Source organism: Moschus berezovskii, chromosome 7 (assembly GCF_049115385.1).
Source record: "Moschus berezovskii isolate FMDL1 chromosome 7, NW_MosBer_1.0, whole genome shotgun sequence".
NCBI lineage: Eukaryota > Metazoa > Chordata > Mammalia > Artiodactyla > Moschidae > Moschus > Moschus berezovskii.
The window spans coordinates 35,252,820-35,268,618 of NC_142466.1; the positions used below are offsets into that span (position 1 = coordinate 35,252,820).

The 15,799-nt window shown below is 37.0% G+C and overlaps 1 protein-coding gene across 11 annotated transcripts in view; it reads right to left on the reverse strand.

Moving 5' to 3' along the window:
- CCDC171 (coiled-coil domain containing 171) overlaps positions 1-15,799 on the reverse strand; it is a 336,009-nt gene that overhangs the window by 254,413 nt on the left and 65,797 nt on the right. For 9 of the 11 annotated variants that reach the window (XM_055428191.2, XM_088837892.1, XM_055428194.2 and 6 more), the window contains 3 exons: positions 15,542-15,634; positions 8,281-8,441; positions 1,446-1,584 (listed from right to left, as the gene is read on the reverse strand). The exons of 1 other annotated variant lie outside the window; for it this stretch is intronic. In XM_055428191.2, the coding sequence (XP_055284166.2) occupies positions 1,446-1,584; positions 8,281-8,441; positions 15,542-15,634 (393 nt within the window). The remainder of the gene's footprint in view (positions 1-1,445; positions 1,585-8,280; positions 8,442-15,541; positions 15,635-15,799) is intronic. One more of the 11 variants, XM_055428192.2, reaches the window with a different exon arrangement.

The window sequence follows — 15,799 nt, forward strand, 5'->3', positions numbered from 1 at the left end:
AAAAATAGGAAGCCAAGAGTCCTCTAATGTGACTGAAGCAAGACAGATAGGGGATCACCTGCCTGTATATAACATTGGATCATTTGGAAATTTTAAAGAGTTTAAATGTTATCCCATCATTACTTTTCTATCTCGTCATTCATCATTACCTTTCTAACTAGGCAGCACTGATTGGCCACCACTTCTTAGTATAACCCTGAGTTTCTATCTTGTTGGACAAGGAAAAAAATATTCGTTTTCCTCAGAAACTAACATCACTAAGAGCTGTGGAATATAATTGAAAGTGAAGTAACCAAGTCTCTGGGAAAGGGACATATGTGGGGAATGAGACAAAGAGGAAACAGGGTACTACTGTAAACATTATGGCCTCCCTCCTGAGGTTCCCAACAAACAGCAGAGTAGGAGTATGCTGCATCAACCAAATAAACAAATCCATCCAACACATGTTTACTGAGGCAAGTACTACTGTGGAAACCTGGCATGTAAAACAAAGTTAACCTCAATGCACTCTCAATTTCTAGGCAGAGGAAATACACAGCAGATTTTGGTGTTATGATAGAGGTAATAAACTAAGAATTAAATAAATACAAACTTGGGAGGGGCAGAACTCTGACTTTAGGTGGATGAAAAAAAGAAAAAAAGAGACGGAACCACAGAAAGCTTCACAGACTGCAAGACGTCAGAGGTGTCCTGCGTCACCATCACAGGATATTTATGAATATTAGAAGAAAAGAGAATGAGCATTTCAGACTTGTGGGTAAAAAAACGTGAACAGCCTTAACAAAAGTAAGAGGACATCTTGTGTTTAGGAAGCCAAGAGTACTTTAATGTGGCTGAAGCAAGATAAAGAGAGGACAACGGCAATAGAAGAAGCTGGAAAAGCTAACATACAGTCACAAAGAAAAGCGCTTTAGATTACACAGCAAGAAGCTGGGGCTTCTCTGAAAGCAACAGGGAGGTATTGATGGCTTTCTAATAAATGGAAGGTGACAAGAACAGATCGATACTTGAAAAAGATAAATTTGGTGACAGTGTGAAGGCTCGATTATTGGGGAATGGAGACAGAGTGATCAGATTCAAAATGATTACGAAAGGGAGTCTTTGAAATCATTAGATCCACTGACTTTAAACCCTAACCCCACTACCATGTAGGTAATACTGTTTTACATACTTTAAAAAAGAAAAACCCCTGAATAAATTTTAAAACATTCTATAATTCAGACATTCTATTAATTCATTTCATTTTCCCAATTATTTCAAAGAAGAGAGGTTTTATTATGAATAGCTTTGTGGTAAACAGCATCTCCAGTTTTAAATTTTTATATCAATGTCACTAAAACTACTTTCATACAATTATCTCATGGCATGCAGTGAGAAAAAATCCTATTAAACATCAAATTTGACCCAATAAAGTAATTGCCATAGGGTTTTCTTTTTTATCTTACCATTACAAGTTCTTCCTGTAATTCACTGCAACTTTTCTCATTATACTGGAGTCTCTTTGAAAGGTCTAGAATTACTTTCTTCTGTTCCTCAATTTCTTCATTTAGCTTCTTGTTTTTGGAGAAATACTCTCTTTCTAATCTGAAAGGTTAAAGTGTCAGAGCAGGTTTTTCAAATATGCCTTTATCAGGTCTTATTATACAACTTTAACACAAAGGGCAGATGTACTATATATCATGGTTTCACGACCAAAGGTTTTAAAGACCACTTCTCATTTTTGCAAATAAAAAGAATTGTACATTCTTAATGAAGGACTCTAATGTAATAATACCCCCACTTTGATAACAGATATTTGTACTATACTATACCCAAGGCTATAAGCAAAATGGATTTGGTCAGTGTTGATTCCCCATTATTTATTATTAACAAATCCCACCCACCACTGTTGAATTAGCTCAGAGACTGCCTCAACAGAAAGCAGTCCTATCAAACCATTTTCAAATTAAAGCATAACTTGAGAAATGACACAAATGTTTTATTTCTGAGTGTCCATGCAAGTAGAACTGGTACAGTGACATGAAAAATCCAAAAGCAAGGATAATTTTAAAAATCATTCATGTTCACTGCGAAAACATAAATTTCTTTTCAACGGATTTGCCTGCCTATTTACATTTTGCTTAAGCTAGCATTAAATTGTATTTACATTCTTTTTGGACATAAAATGACAAGCAGTTTGGAAGTATTTTAGTTCAAAATTTGCTGTGGTTCAAATTAAAAAGGTGCCACTATTTTTAATCTGACATCTTCCTGATAAATGCAGTAGATCAGTTTCCTATAACTTTTAAGCTATAATATGGGAGGCAAGGTGACTCAGTGTAACCAAATCCACACGGTGCTCAGGCTATAATCAAATGAAGAGCTCATTTTTGAATGGCACATGATCTTACTCTGATCAGTCAACATTTCTTGCTCTAGGGTGGAACAGAGACAAGTCTAGTGCCAACTCTTTGGTATTTTCTTCCTTGAATCAAGAATATTCCAAGACTGGGGATTCCCTGGTGGTTCAGTGGTATACAATCCACCTGCCAATGCAGGAGACTCAGGTTCAATCCCTGGTCCAGGGAGATTCCACATGCCGAGAAGCAACAAAGCTCATGTACGACAAATATTGAGCCTGCGCTGTAGAGCCCAGCAAGTGCAACCACTGAAGGCCCATTTCCTAGATCCTGTGCTCTGCAACAAGAGAAGCCACTGCAATGAGAAGCACACGCACCACAACTAGAGAGTTGCCCCCACTCACTGCAACTAGAGAAATAGAGCTTTTTTCTTAAAAAAAAAAAAAGAATATTCCATGGTAGAGTGGGAAGAATTTAAACACTTACAGACGCATTAGATGAGACATTTATATCAACTTCTCAGAGAGCAGAACTAAACAACAAAAGTGGATCAAAGTAGAGAAAAGATAAGAATATCGATCCAGGAATCCCAACATATAAATAACACAAGTTCCAGAAACAAAAGGTAAAGAAAATGGAAAGGGAAAAATCAGCAAAGTAACACTGCAAGAGAATTTCCCCAAAATGAATTATTTAAAATTCTAAAATTGAAAGAGCTCAGTGAGTGCCTAGAACGAATGGAAAACAGTCCATGCCAGGCCCATCATCGTGAAGTTTCAGAACACCATGAACAAGGAGAAGATTCCACACTGTCCATAGAGTACAGAAATACACGTTATTAGTGTTATTTTATCATGTGTTATAACGTAACATCACTAAACCATTTCAAGACAGGCACCTATGTTTCCAGACTTTGTGGCCACTCTGTACAAGTTTCCAGAGAAAAGCAAGGGCCACAAACAAAGAATAGGGAATCAAATAACTTCAGACTTCTTGATAGAAGAACCGAATAAACAGCCAACTAAACTATTACAAAGGGTAAAGATCCAATACAGACATTTTCAGAATGCAAGTTTTAGAAGCTTTCCTCTGACGTGTAATTCCTCAGGAAACTACTTTACAAGGGAGTAAATCAGACAAGGAAGATGGGCATGAGATTAGTACAGAAGAGATCCAATATCAAAGAGAAGTAAAGGGAACGCCAAGGATGATGGTGAAGAGGAGTCCTAAGGATGACTGTGACACAGAGCCTGTGAAACAGTTTGTCCAGAAAGAAGGGGGTGGAGAGAAGAGTCCAACCGCGATACAGCTGAGGAGAAACTTTCAACGACAGAATTTCAGAGGTGCAGAAACATAATGAGAGATTTTCAGCTCTGTTAGAGAGTTTAAGAATAATTTATTGGTTGGTACATACAAACTAATTCAACATAAAATGAGATATTAATAATAAAAAAATTAAAATAAAATAAAAAAGATCTCTCCCGGGGGGGAAAAAAGAAAATAAATGAAAATAAATATGTGAAGCTTTTACTAATTAAAAAAAAAAAAACGAGATATTAACTACTCATGGATTTGATCATTCAGCAACTCTTTACTTTGCAGCTTTTGTGTGCCAAGCGCTAGTTTGGAGTTCAGGAAAAGCAGTGAACAAAACAAAGCTCCTCTCTACATAAAAAGACAGACAATAAACAACAAAAATATAAAAAAACGCTGTGTAAAGGAAAAATAAATATGAGGGGTCAGAAAATTGTAGAAAAAATGTCCCAAAATACAACCCTACTGAAAGGATGGGAGGACGGAAGAAATAAGCATGTGCTAGGTGGTAGAGGTGTACAATAGAGATAAATAAGCAGAGGCCAACAGATAACATCTAGAGATAGAAGTTGAAAAAAATGGCAAAATACGCATGTTATTCAGCAATACAAAGTTAAACGCCAGAAACAGCCTGTAAGAATTGAAAGTGGCTGCTTCAAAGGAGAAGAAACCGGTCACAGAGAGCAGCGGGGTAACAAGACATGGCTTTTCATGAGCTTAACAGTACTATTTCACTTTTTTATCATCTACAGGTGTTAATTGGCGGGGGGAATATGATGAAAATTCAAGGAGGCCCCAGTCTCTTTGAATCCAATAGAGAAGAGTCAGGACTTGACAGATGGAGGATTATGGCAAGAAAGGAAAGGGAAAAGGAAACTTGTAGTTAAGATGCCTTCTTTCAAAAAAAAAAAAAAGCCTTCTTTGCTACTGGATTCCCATTCTTTTTCTTCAGAGCTCAGATAAGAATTTGACAACTGTGCAGCTGTTTTAACAAATAGCCATCTTCAGGCCATTTTTCAGCAAGAATATGAATAATATTAGTGCCATGGGTTATAATACTTTTGTTCTTTTTATACTTTTGGCTGATATATTTTGAAAAATGAAGACGTCCCTAAATATTGAATGGAATAGATTAAATAAATTTAGATTAAGTCTGATCGGTATCATATCTTTGACTAGTGTTATTTTAAACTGAATTTAAACTTAAACTAGATTTAAGAATTATGAGGATCTTCTCCCTACCATTGCCCAACAATCAGTTAGCACAGTTAATGAAAATCTGATATTTGAAAGAGCTAAAATAAAAAGATTATTGAAAGATTTTCATTTTACACTGCAAGTTTTCAATGGAAAAAAAATTTACAACTAAGAAAATTTATTAAAGAAATATAGAGTATATATATTTTATCTAAAATTATACATTACATATTTGCTAATATAGCCTGTTATTGTTCAAATTCCTAGCTGAGTTCTTTGAAAGGTATCTTTAATACATAATAATTTTGTTATATTATTACATGTAATATTCAATATATAATAGTATGCTAAAATATATACACATATTCCATCTAATGCATATGTATGTCTGCGTGCTTGCTCAGTCGCTTCAGTTGTGTCTGACTCTTTGCAATCCCATGGACTGTATAGCCTGCCAGGCTCCTCTGTCCATGAGATTCTCCAGGCAAGAATACTAGAGTGGGTTGCCATGCCCTCCTCCAGGGATACATATGTATATTCTACCTATACATGTTTAAATATATAATCCATCCAAAATAGTTTCACACAGGAATATTCACTGTTATGAAACGGTTGACCAAAACTAAGACTCTGAATAACACACATTTTTTTCCTCCTGCCTTTTAATAAGATTCCCACCTAGACCTACCTGGGAGGAAACAGAAGTATAAAAACCTTAGCCACCTGCAAGGGTCAGACAGCATTTCCTCTAAAACCTCTTACCACCAATTGCTAAATCAGTTCTACCCAACAGGTAAAACAATCTACTCCAGCGCTCACTGTTCTCAAAATTGTATATTAAAGGTATTATTTGTAAAGATATTATTGAAAAGGTATTATTTACCCTAAAGACCAAAAATATCAACTCTCAATTTGAAATACATTATCCAAAACTTAGAACTACTTTGAGAAACTCTTGAGAATCTGTGACTCTAAAGGATTTTAAAGAAGATTCCTGAAAAAGAATCAAGAATACAAGTAGTCATGTACGGATGTGAGAGATGGACCATAAAGCAAGCTGAGCGCCGAAGAATTGATGCTTTTGACCTGTGGTGTTGGAGAAGACTCTTGAGTCCCTTGGATTGCAAGGAGATCAAACCAGTCAATCCTAAAGAAAATCAAGCCTGAATATTCATTGGAAGTACTGATGCTGAAGCTGAAACTCCAATACTTTGGCCACCTGATGCAAAGAACTGACTCACTGGAAAAGACCCTGATGCTGAGAAAGATTGAAAGCAGAAAGAGAAGGGGACGACAGAGGATGAGATAGTTGGATGGCATCACCAACTCGATGGACATGAGTTTAAGTGAGCTCCAGGAGCTGGTGATGGACAGGGAAGCCTGCTGTGCTGCAGTTCATGGGGTCACAGAGTCAGACATGACTGAGTGACTGAACTGAACAAGTAGAAAATCAAATAACTTACCTAATCATCCCTCATGTCATCTCATTCCTTCTCACACCACAGATAAATGGAAAGGAAGTGGCTGTCATATCATATACAACGAAACAGAAGACAGGATGGAGGAAGAGAAGTCATAGGAACTACTGATAGCAGTGGGCTTTAATTACTACTTACTGTTTTCTCTTTATTCATTATTATTAACATATTACAGCACAGTTATACAGGGATGAAGAACAGACAAGGGACATTATGTTAAAGCATTGAGGACTGTTAGTTTATTTAGCTAGTTGGAATACATAACTAGTATTTAGAATTGTTAGTTTCTGCTTATTGGAACACAAAACTTGAGTAAAATTTTTCAAGCACAAAAAACACAGGTAATTGCCAAATAAACTCAAGGAAAAAATTTGCTCTGGGGTCCAAGAGTTTAAAAGTAAGTGGGTATCTTAAAATTCTTCTAATCTAATTTGCAGGATTCAAATCTTCAGTATATGTGATAAAGAATCATCTACCCACTGTTTTGAACTTTCCAAGGCAGAGAGTTTACTAGTTCCCCCAAAGAAGCCCATTATTTTATTGTGGGAAAGCTTTGATTATTGGGAGTACAGTCTAACTTCTTATAGTTTCACTAGTAGGTCATAATCATTACCTCAAAGCAACAGTAAAGAAGCCTGTGCTATATACTACATAAAGGCCCTTCAAACATATTCAAATGTGCAGATTCAGGATATGGTTCAAAGGAAATAAAAGGGCACATGTCCTTAGAATAACATTCACAGGATATCATTTAAATCATTCTAGAGGAAGCAAGAAAACTCAGTCAAGAATTACTCATTCAATGTATTATAAGCATTACTAATAAAGGTAGTCACAGAGTTTTAAGTTTTTTCAAACTTCAGCCTTTCATTTATCATTTCTGCCATACAACTCTGCTGCTGCTGCTGCTGAGTCACTTCAGTCGTGTCCGACTCTGTGTGACCCCTTAGACGGAAGCCCACCAGGCTCCCCCGTCCCTGGGATTCTCCAGGCAAGAACACTGGAGTGGGTTGCCATTTCCTTCTCCAATGTGTGAAAGTGAAAAGTAAAATTGAAGTCGCTCAGTCGTGTCCAACCCTTAGCGATCCCACAGACTGCAGCCTACCAGGCTCCTCCATCCATGGGATTTTCTAGGCAATAAACATAGTTTTTTTAAAATTAACTCACATTATAAGTTAAAGGAAGTATTTTAAAAGGAAACTTTATATTACATCTGTAAATGGAAAACCATTATCTGCCATAAGTAGAAATGAACATTAAAAATAAATATATAACTAATGTATTGACCTATTATCATGTTATATACCAATGGCGGTACACATTTCTCTGAGAGGAAATGGCTTAAAACATGTACTATTATTTTTGGAAACATGCTGAGCCACTACGAACTTCTTAAAGCATTTCACAGGAATTTTCAGATGAAAGACTTCTGAACTGAAAAAGATTAAAATCAAAGGAGTCAGAAAGATCCTGACCATCCCACTAATAGTCCTTACCCTCTTTAGGCTCAATTTTCACATCTGTAAAACAGGGATAAAAAACTGTAGCTACCTCATAGGGCACTAAATAAATTAAGCAAAGCCATGCGATGCTAGGCATGAAGTGAGCCACATACAGGCTAGACCCAGTAGCCGTATTACTCCTACTATTATGTTTACAGCTTGAGAAAAGCTCAAACATTACCCAATCACCACACAGCTCACTTAGGAGACCAAGAAGTCGAGGCCTTAAAGATACTGTATTACATCAGCAAACACAATATAAAAATACGTTAACATGTTTATTTTCTAGTATAAGAAAGTATTTCTGCATTTCTGAGACTACTTGGAATTGCCGTAATACTTCAAAACCCAACAAAGCACTTCTATATTTACCTACTACTATGCATTCATACTCATGTAGATTTTATAAGTTCTTAATATTAATTTAGAGTTTTACAGTATAACACTTACACGTTTAGTTTTGCAAAGCTCTCCTGTGCATTATGCTTTTCTCGCTCATATGCACTTTCAACTTCTTTGAATTCATTCTTGATCATTTCCAAATCGGCAACAGCTTCTGCTTGGCTGGCCTTCTCTACCTGCAAAGCTCCTTCAAGGTCTCGAATCCGTAACTACCAGATGACAGAAAAGTAATTGAAGCAAGCAAGGAAACACTTGTACCAATCTCAAATAGAGTAGAATACTTTATCAAATAGCTGATTATCATTCATCCAAACAAGCCTTTCTTTCTGCTTTTGGTTTAAAACAAGGAAAATAAACAAGAGGCAGTTTATTCCCTTTCTCAACATGTGTAGTGGAAAAGAAGAGTGGAAGAATACAGACCTAACTGTGCTATGAAAAAGGACAGGCAGATACAATATAACCCATCCCATCAAAGTGCCTAATTTTGATCTAGTAGCTCATTTGGACATTCCTTTATAAACATAATAAGTTAAGTGGTTTTTGAAAACTGGAGGGAAGTATCCTTCCCTTCTTTTGAGAAATATTATATGAACATCTTTATAAGCCTAACAAAGCTAATAGATCTTTTTACTCTTAGGGATTTCTTACTGTAGAAAAGTAAAATTTTATTATCAAACAACACTATTTGACTAAAATATTTATGGGTGTAATAATATGATATATGGGATTTTCTTCAAAATAATCTTGGAGTGAAAGAGTAGAAGAGGGTTAATAGCCAAAACACAACTGGCCTCTGAGGCAAGTCCTAAAGCTGAGTGATGGGTACACAGGGAGTTCATTTTACTCTTCTCTCTACTTTTGCATGGACTTGAAATTTTACACAATAATCTAGATTTCCTGCCAGCAGTAGAATAGATAAGTGCACACCCATAAAAGAATAAGTTATAGCTGCAAAAAGGCAACAAAACAACTTCTGAAAAGTTCTCAGGTGGCTCTCTATGCAGTGTTAACAAATACTGGGAAGAGCAAAGTCAGATCATTAGACGTAGTATGCTGTATTTTGGGGGAAAAAAACAAGGAAAGACAGCAGGCAAGCGAGGAAAACAACAGGAGGGACAAGAATGAAAGAAAGAGTTTTTGACCACTTAATTTTGTTTTGATTTTTGAACTACATGGATATTTTATCTTTTCAGAAAATTAAGTTCAGAATAAAAAAAATAGCTTGCTAAAGCTCAAAAAAGGAGAGAGGTAGGGAAAAAATGATTTAAACTAGACAGAAAATGTGCTTTAGAACCATAAGACTCTTGTTTGAATCACGGCTCTACAAATAAACTTAAGTGCCCTTTGGCATGTTAACCTCCAAACGCCTGAGGGTCCTCATCTGGAAACAGTAAATAATAACAAAAAGAATACACAGACTCTACAGGGTGGCTACAAAGATCTAACAGGACAATATCTATTTAATATTAATATGTATTTAACATTAAATATAAATACATAATAATTATTTACTAAGTGTTTAGATAAATATTTATTAGGTACTTAATATGTGCCAGGCAATGAGCCAATGCTCATGATATATGATACAATTATCATGTATACAATTACATATGATACATTATCATGAAAATACAGTCTTAGCTCTTGTTAGGGGAGGACAGAGTAGCACAATGTGGCAAGTGCTCCTGTCACAGTAACAAGCCCAAAGGGAACTCTGTAGAACACAAGCCTCCCAGGGATGGCAAAAGACAACCTGAGTTAGGAAAAATGAACTCACCAAGAAATGAAGCCCAGGAAATGCTTCATAAATAAATCCACACAAATAATAATCACCAGAATTACTATTTCTAATTATCCAAAAATACTTTAATTGAAATATTTGTTCTCTTACACTAAACTAAGGTAGTAGACTAGATACGGCTTTGTATCTAGTCTATGGCTTTGTACATTTTCAAATTTGATCTTTCAAACTTTATTTTTCTTTGTTGTTTTGTCTAAGTCTATAGAAGAATATACACAAAAAGATCTTAATGACGCAGATAACCATGATGATGAGATCACTCACCTAGAGTCAGATACGCTGGAGTGCTAAGTTAAGTGGGCCTTACTTAGGAAGCATCACTATGAACAAAACTAGTGGAGGTGATAAAATTCTATCTGAGCTATTTCAAATCCTAAGAGATAATGCTGTGAAAGTGCTGCACTCAATATGCCAGCAAATTTGGAAAACTCAGCAGTGGCCACAGGACTGGGAAAAGGTCAGTTTTCACTCCAATCCCAAAGAAAGGCAATGCCAAAGAATGCTCAAACAACCGCACAATTGCACTCATCTCACACACTAGCAAAGTAATGCTCAAAAGTCTCCAAGCTAGGCTTCAAAAGTACATGAACCAAGAACTTTCAGATGTTCAAGCTGGATTTAGAAAAGGCAGAGGAAACAGAGATCAAAACCAACATCCTCTGGATCATAGAAAAAGCAAGAGAATTCGAGAAAAACATTTACTTCTGCTTCATTGACTACACTAAAGCCTTTGACTGTGTGGATGACAACAAACTGTGGAAAATTCTTAAAGAGATGGGACTACCAGACCACTTGACCTGTCTCCTGAGAAATCTGTATGCAGGTCAAGAAGCAATAGAACTGGACATGAAACAACAGACTGGTTCAAATTGGGAAAGGAGTACATCAAGGCTGTATATTGTAACCCTGCTTATTTAACTTCTTTGCAGAGTACACCATGCAAAATGCAGGGCTGGATGAAGCACAAGCTGCAATCAAGACTGCTGGGAGAAACATCAATAACCTAAGATACGCAGATGACACCACCCTTATGGCAGAAAGCGAAGAAGAACTGAAGAGACTCTTGATGAAAGTGAAAGAGGAGAGTGAAAAAGGTGGCTTAAAACTCAACATTCAGAAAACTAAGATCACTGCATCCAGCCCCATCACTTCATGGCAAATAGACGGGAAAACAATGGAAACATGACAGATTTTATTTTCCTGGGCTCCAAAAATCACTGCAGATGTTGACTGCAGCCATGAAATTAAAAGACGCTTACTCCTTGAAGGAAAAGCTCTGATCAACCCAGACAGCACATTAAAAAGCAGAGACATTACTTTGCCAACAAAGGTCTGTCTAGTCAAAGCTTTGGTTTTTCTAGTAGTCATGGATGAATGTGAGAGTTGGACCATAAAGAAATCTGAGCGCCGAAGAACTGACGTTTTGAACTATGGCGTTGGAGAACTCTTGAGAGTTCCTTGCACTGCAAGGAGATCCAACCAGTCAGTCCCAAAGGAAATCAATCCTGAATATTCATTGGAAGGACTGATGCTGAAGCTGAAACTCCAACACTTTGGCCACCTGATGCGAAGAACTTACTCACTGGAAAAGACCTGATGCTGAGAAAGAGTGAAGGCAGGAGGAAAAGGGGACGACAGAGGATGAGATGGTTGGATGGAATCACCAACTTGATGGACATAAGTTTGAGCAAGCTCCAGGAGTTGGTGATGGACAGGGAAGCCTGGCATGCTGCAGTCCATGGGGTCGCAAAGAGTTGGACACAACTGAGCAACTGAACTAAATGAACTGATGTCTAAATCCATTGTTTATAATTAAAATAACATGTCTAGGAAATATTTCTTCTACCTACACTGGATTGTTCTTTCAGAAAATATGTACATTCAATCACAAATAATACACCAATCCAAATGAAAGAAAAGTAAACACAATTCTGAGTCAGCTCTTTCGAATCTGCTTTCTCATTTTTATGACATAATATCTAAACAAATTTAATAACAGACTACTTCAAGCATATTTTTAACTACAGTTTATGATAAGATGGTGATTAATTACAACAACTTGGTTGTCTCATTCGGAGAAGGCAATGGCAAACCACTCCAGTACTCTTGCCTAGAAAATCCCATGGATGGAGGAGCCTGGTAGGCTGAAGTCCGTGGGGTTGCTAAGAGTCGGACACGACTGAGCAACTTCACTTTCACTTTTCACTTTCACACATTGGAGAAGGAAATGGAAACCCACTCCAGTGTTCTTGCCTGGAGAATCCCAGGGACGGGGGAGCCTGGTGGGCTTCCATCTATGGGGTCACACAGAGTCGGACACGACTGAAGTGACTTAGCAGCTGTTGTCTCATTTGCTTTTAAACTAGTCTGAAATTGAATTTTACTGGGTGTACCTCACTGAAAACACTTGTGAATATTTCAGTTCAGTTCAGTCACTCAGTTGTGTCCAACTCTTTGCGACCCCATGGACCGCAGCACGCCAGACCTCCCTGTCCATCACCAACTCTCAGAGTCCACCCAAACCCATGTTCATTGTGTCAGTGATGCCATCCAACCATCTCCTCCTCTGTCGTCTCCTCCTCCTGCCCTCAATCCTTCCCAGCATCAGGGTCTTTTCAAATGAGTCAGCTCTCCGCATCAGGTGGCCAAAGTATTGGAGTTTCAGCTTCAGCATCAGTCCTTCCAATGAACACCCAGGACTGATCTCCTTTAGGATGGACTGGTTGGATCTTCTTGCAGACCAAGGGACTCTCAAGAGTCTTCTCCAACACCACAATTCAAAAGCATCAATTCTTCGGCACTCAGCTTTTTTATAGTCCAACTCTCACACCCACACATGAATACTGGAAAAACCATAGCCTTGACTAGACGGACCTTTGTTGCCAAAGTAACGTCTCTGCTTTTTAATATGCTGTCTAGGCTGGTCATACCTTTCCTTCCAAGGAGCAAGTGTCTTTTAATTTCATGGCTGCAATCACCATCTGCAGTGATTTTGGAGACCAGAAAAATAAATTCAGCCACTGTTTCCCCAACTATTTGCCATGAAGTGATGGGACCGGATGCCATGATCTTAGTTTTCTGAATGAATTTAACTCAGATGACCATTATATCTATACTGTGGGCAGGAATCCCTTAGAAGAAATGGAGTAGCCATCATGGTCAACAAGAGAGTCTGAAATGCAGTAGTTGGATGCAATCTCAAAAACGACAGAATGATCTCTGTTCGTTTCCAAGGCAAACTATTCAATGTCATGGTAATCCAAGTCTATGCCCCAACCAGTAACGCTGAAGAAGATGAAGCAGAATGGATGAAGACCTACAAGACCTTTTAGAACTAACACCCAAAAAAGATGTCCTTTTCATTATAGGGGACGGGAATGCAAAAGTAGGAAGTCAAGAAACACCTGGAGTAACAGGCAAATTTGGTCTTGGAGTATGGAATGAAGCAGAGCAAAGGCTAACAGAGTTCTGCCAAGAAAACGCACTGGTCATAGCAAACACCCTCTTCCAACAACACACGAGAAGACTCTACACATGGACATCACCAGATGGTCAACACCAAAATCAGACTGATTATATTCTTTGCAGCCAAAGATGGAGAAGCTATATACAGTCAGCAAAAACAAGACCAGAAGCTGACTGTGGCTCAGATCATGAACTCCTTTTTGCCAAATTCAGACTTAAATTGATAAAGTAGGGAAAACCACTAGACCATTCAGGTATGACCTAAATCAAATCCCTTATGACTATACAGTGGAAGTCAGAAATAGATATAAGGGACTAGATCTGATAGAGTGCCTGATGAACCATGGACGGAGGTTCATGACATTGTACAGGAGACAGGGATCAAGACCATCCCCAAGAAAAAGAAATGCAAAAAAGCAAAATGGCTGTCTGAGGAGGCCTTACAAATAGCTGTAAAAAGAAAAGAAGCAAAAAGCAAAGAAGAAAAGGAAAGATATACCCATTTAAATGCAGAGTTCCAACGAATAGCAAGGAGAGAAAGAAAGCCTTCCTCAGATATCAGCACAAAGAAATAGAGGAAAACAATAGAATGTGAATAATTATAGATATATGATTCAAATATACATTTTTGGTTTTTTTCTAAGCTATAGTACTAAGCTGAGTATCAAAACAAGTGAAAATATACATGTAACAATTTTCATTATTATGGCTAATAACTATATATAACTGGTTATACAACTATTATGAAAAACTTAAATTTAAATTCAATTTCTTACATGAATTAACTTCAGCCTTATTGCTTATTAATGCTATTTTGATGAATCCAATCATTTTTTCTAAAAAAAAAAAAAAAGCTTAACTTACATAAATTTGCTTTACATACAGGTGCACTCAAATATATGGGCCTGAGAATTTTGCGAGTAAAAGGCATTTCATTAAAAAGCAAAAAAAAAATTATAAAATTCTTACGAAATTAGTTGCATCTCATGTTAAGACCTATTTAAATACTAAGATAAAACTCTGCAAATCCAATTAATTAAATTTTAATACAGGGGAAGAGTCCAAGTCCTTTTTTAAAATTCAAATTAAATGATGGAACTTCGAACTTTTTTAAGATTTCTATATGGAACTAATTTTAAAGTCTTTATTGAATTTGTTACAATATTGCTTCTAGTTTATGTTTTAGTTTTTTGGCCATGAGGCACATGGGATCTTAGGTCCCCTACCAAGGATTGAACCCGCACACCCTGCGTTGAAAAGGAAAGAAACATCCAGGAAAGTCCCTGGAACTTTAACTTAATGCAACTTTACATAAAACTATTTACAACAAAGGCTGCAGGTAAGACTTGGTCCACGGCAGTAGTTTGACAACCTTCAGCTAAAATGCCTTTACTAATCTTCCAAGTTCCTTCTCGTTCTGTAAGCCCTAGGCAAAAGGACACTTTCCTGAAGATGCCTTCATTCAATTCTCCTCTCAGATTTACTCCTTCTCTTTATTATGCTCCCATAGTACTTCAGGATTTCATATTTCTACCTTTATATCAACATAGAGGTACGTAGAATCTCTGGTAATGGAATGTTTAAGTCCCAAAAGGAGCTCATTCACCTTTATACCTTCAGCTCTCAATAGAAAAATGCATATTTTTAAATGGTTTCAAAAAGAAATCATGCCATGACTGTTGATAAAAAGAACATTCTTATGAGCAAATCTTCCTGTAACAGGCCAGATGGCAAACATATTAGACTTTGCAGACTGTGAGGTCTCTGTGGCAACGACTCCACTTTGCCAATGCAGCACAAAAGCCACCATACACAAGATAAAACTTCACAAGCACACATCGTGGGTGAGATTCAGTCTGTGGGGTGTAGAGTGCCAGCTCCTCTCTAATAAAGACTATCATCAACTATATCTTTATAGTAAATAGAAAAACATGGGTCTCATCAATATGTGACCTGTTCAAAATGCACACCTTAGCTCTCTGAACATAATGCTGTTTTTCCTAGCTTAATAAGATCCACACAAAAATGTTGTTTACATTGTACCTGAATAATTTCAGAATTAAATTTCGATTCCAAATGTGCTGCTCTTTCTGCTTCAATATTTTCTTCTAATTTCCTCACTCTCAGAGTAGTTGCCTGAAAACATGAAAAGTTTAAACTCATAAACATTGGTATTTAAATTGAATAGAGGCCACTACATTGTAATTAACACTTTAGATTACTATAGCCTCATTTTTTTATTTGCAAGAGTGTAAAAGTCATATTGTAAAAATCAGGAAAAATGCTCCAGACCTTGCCTTC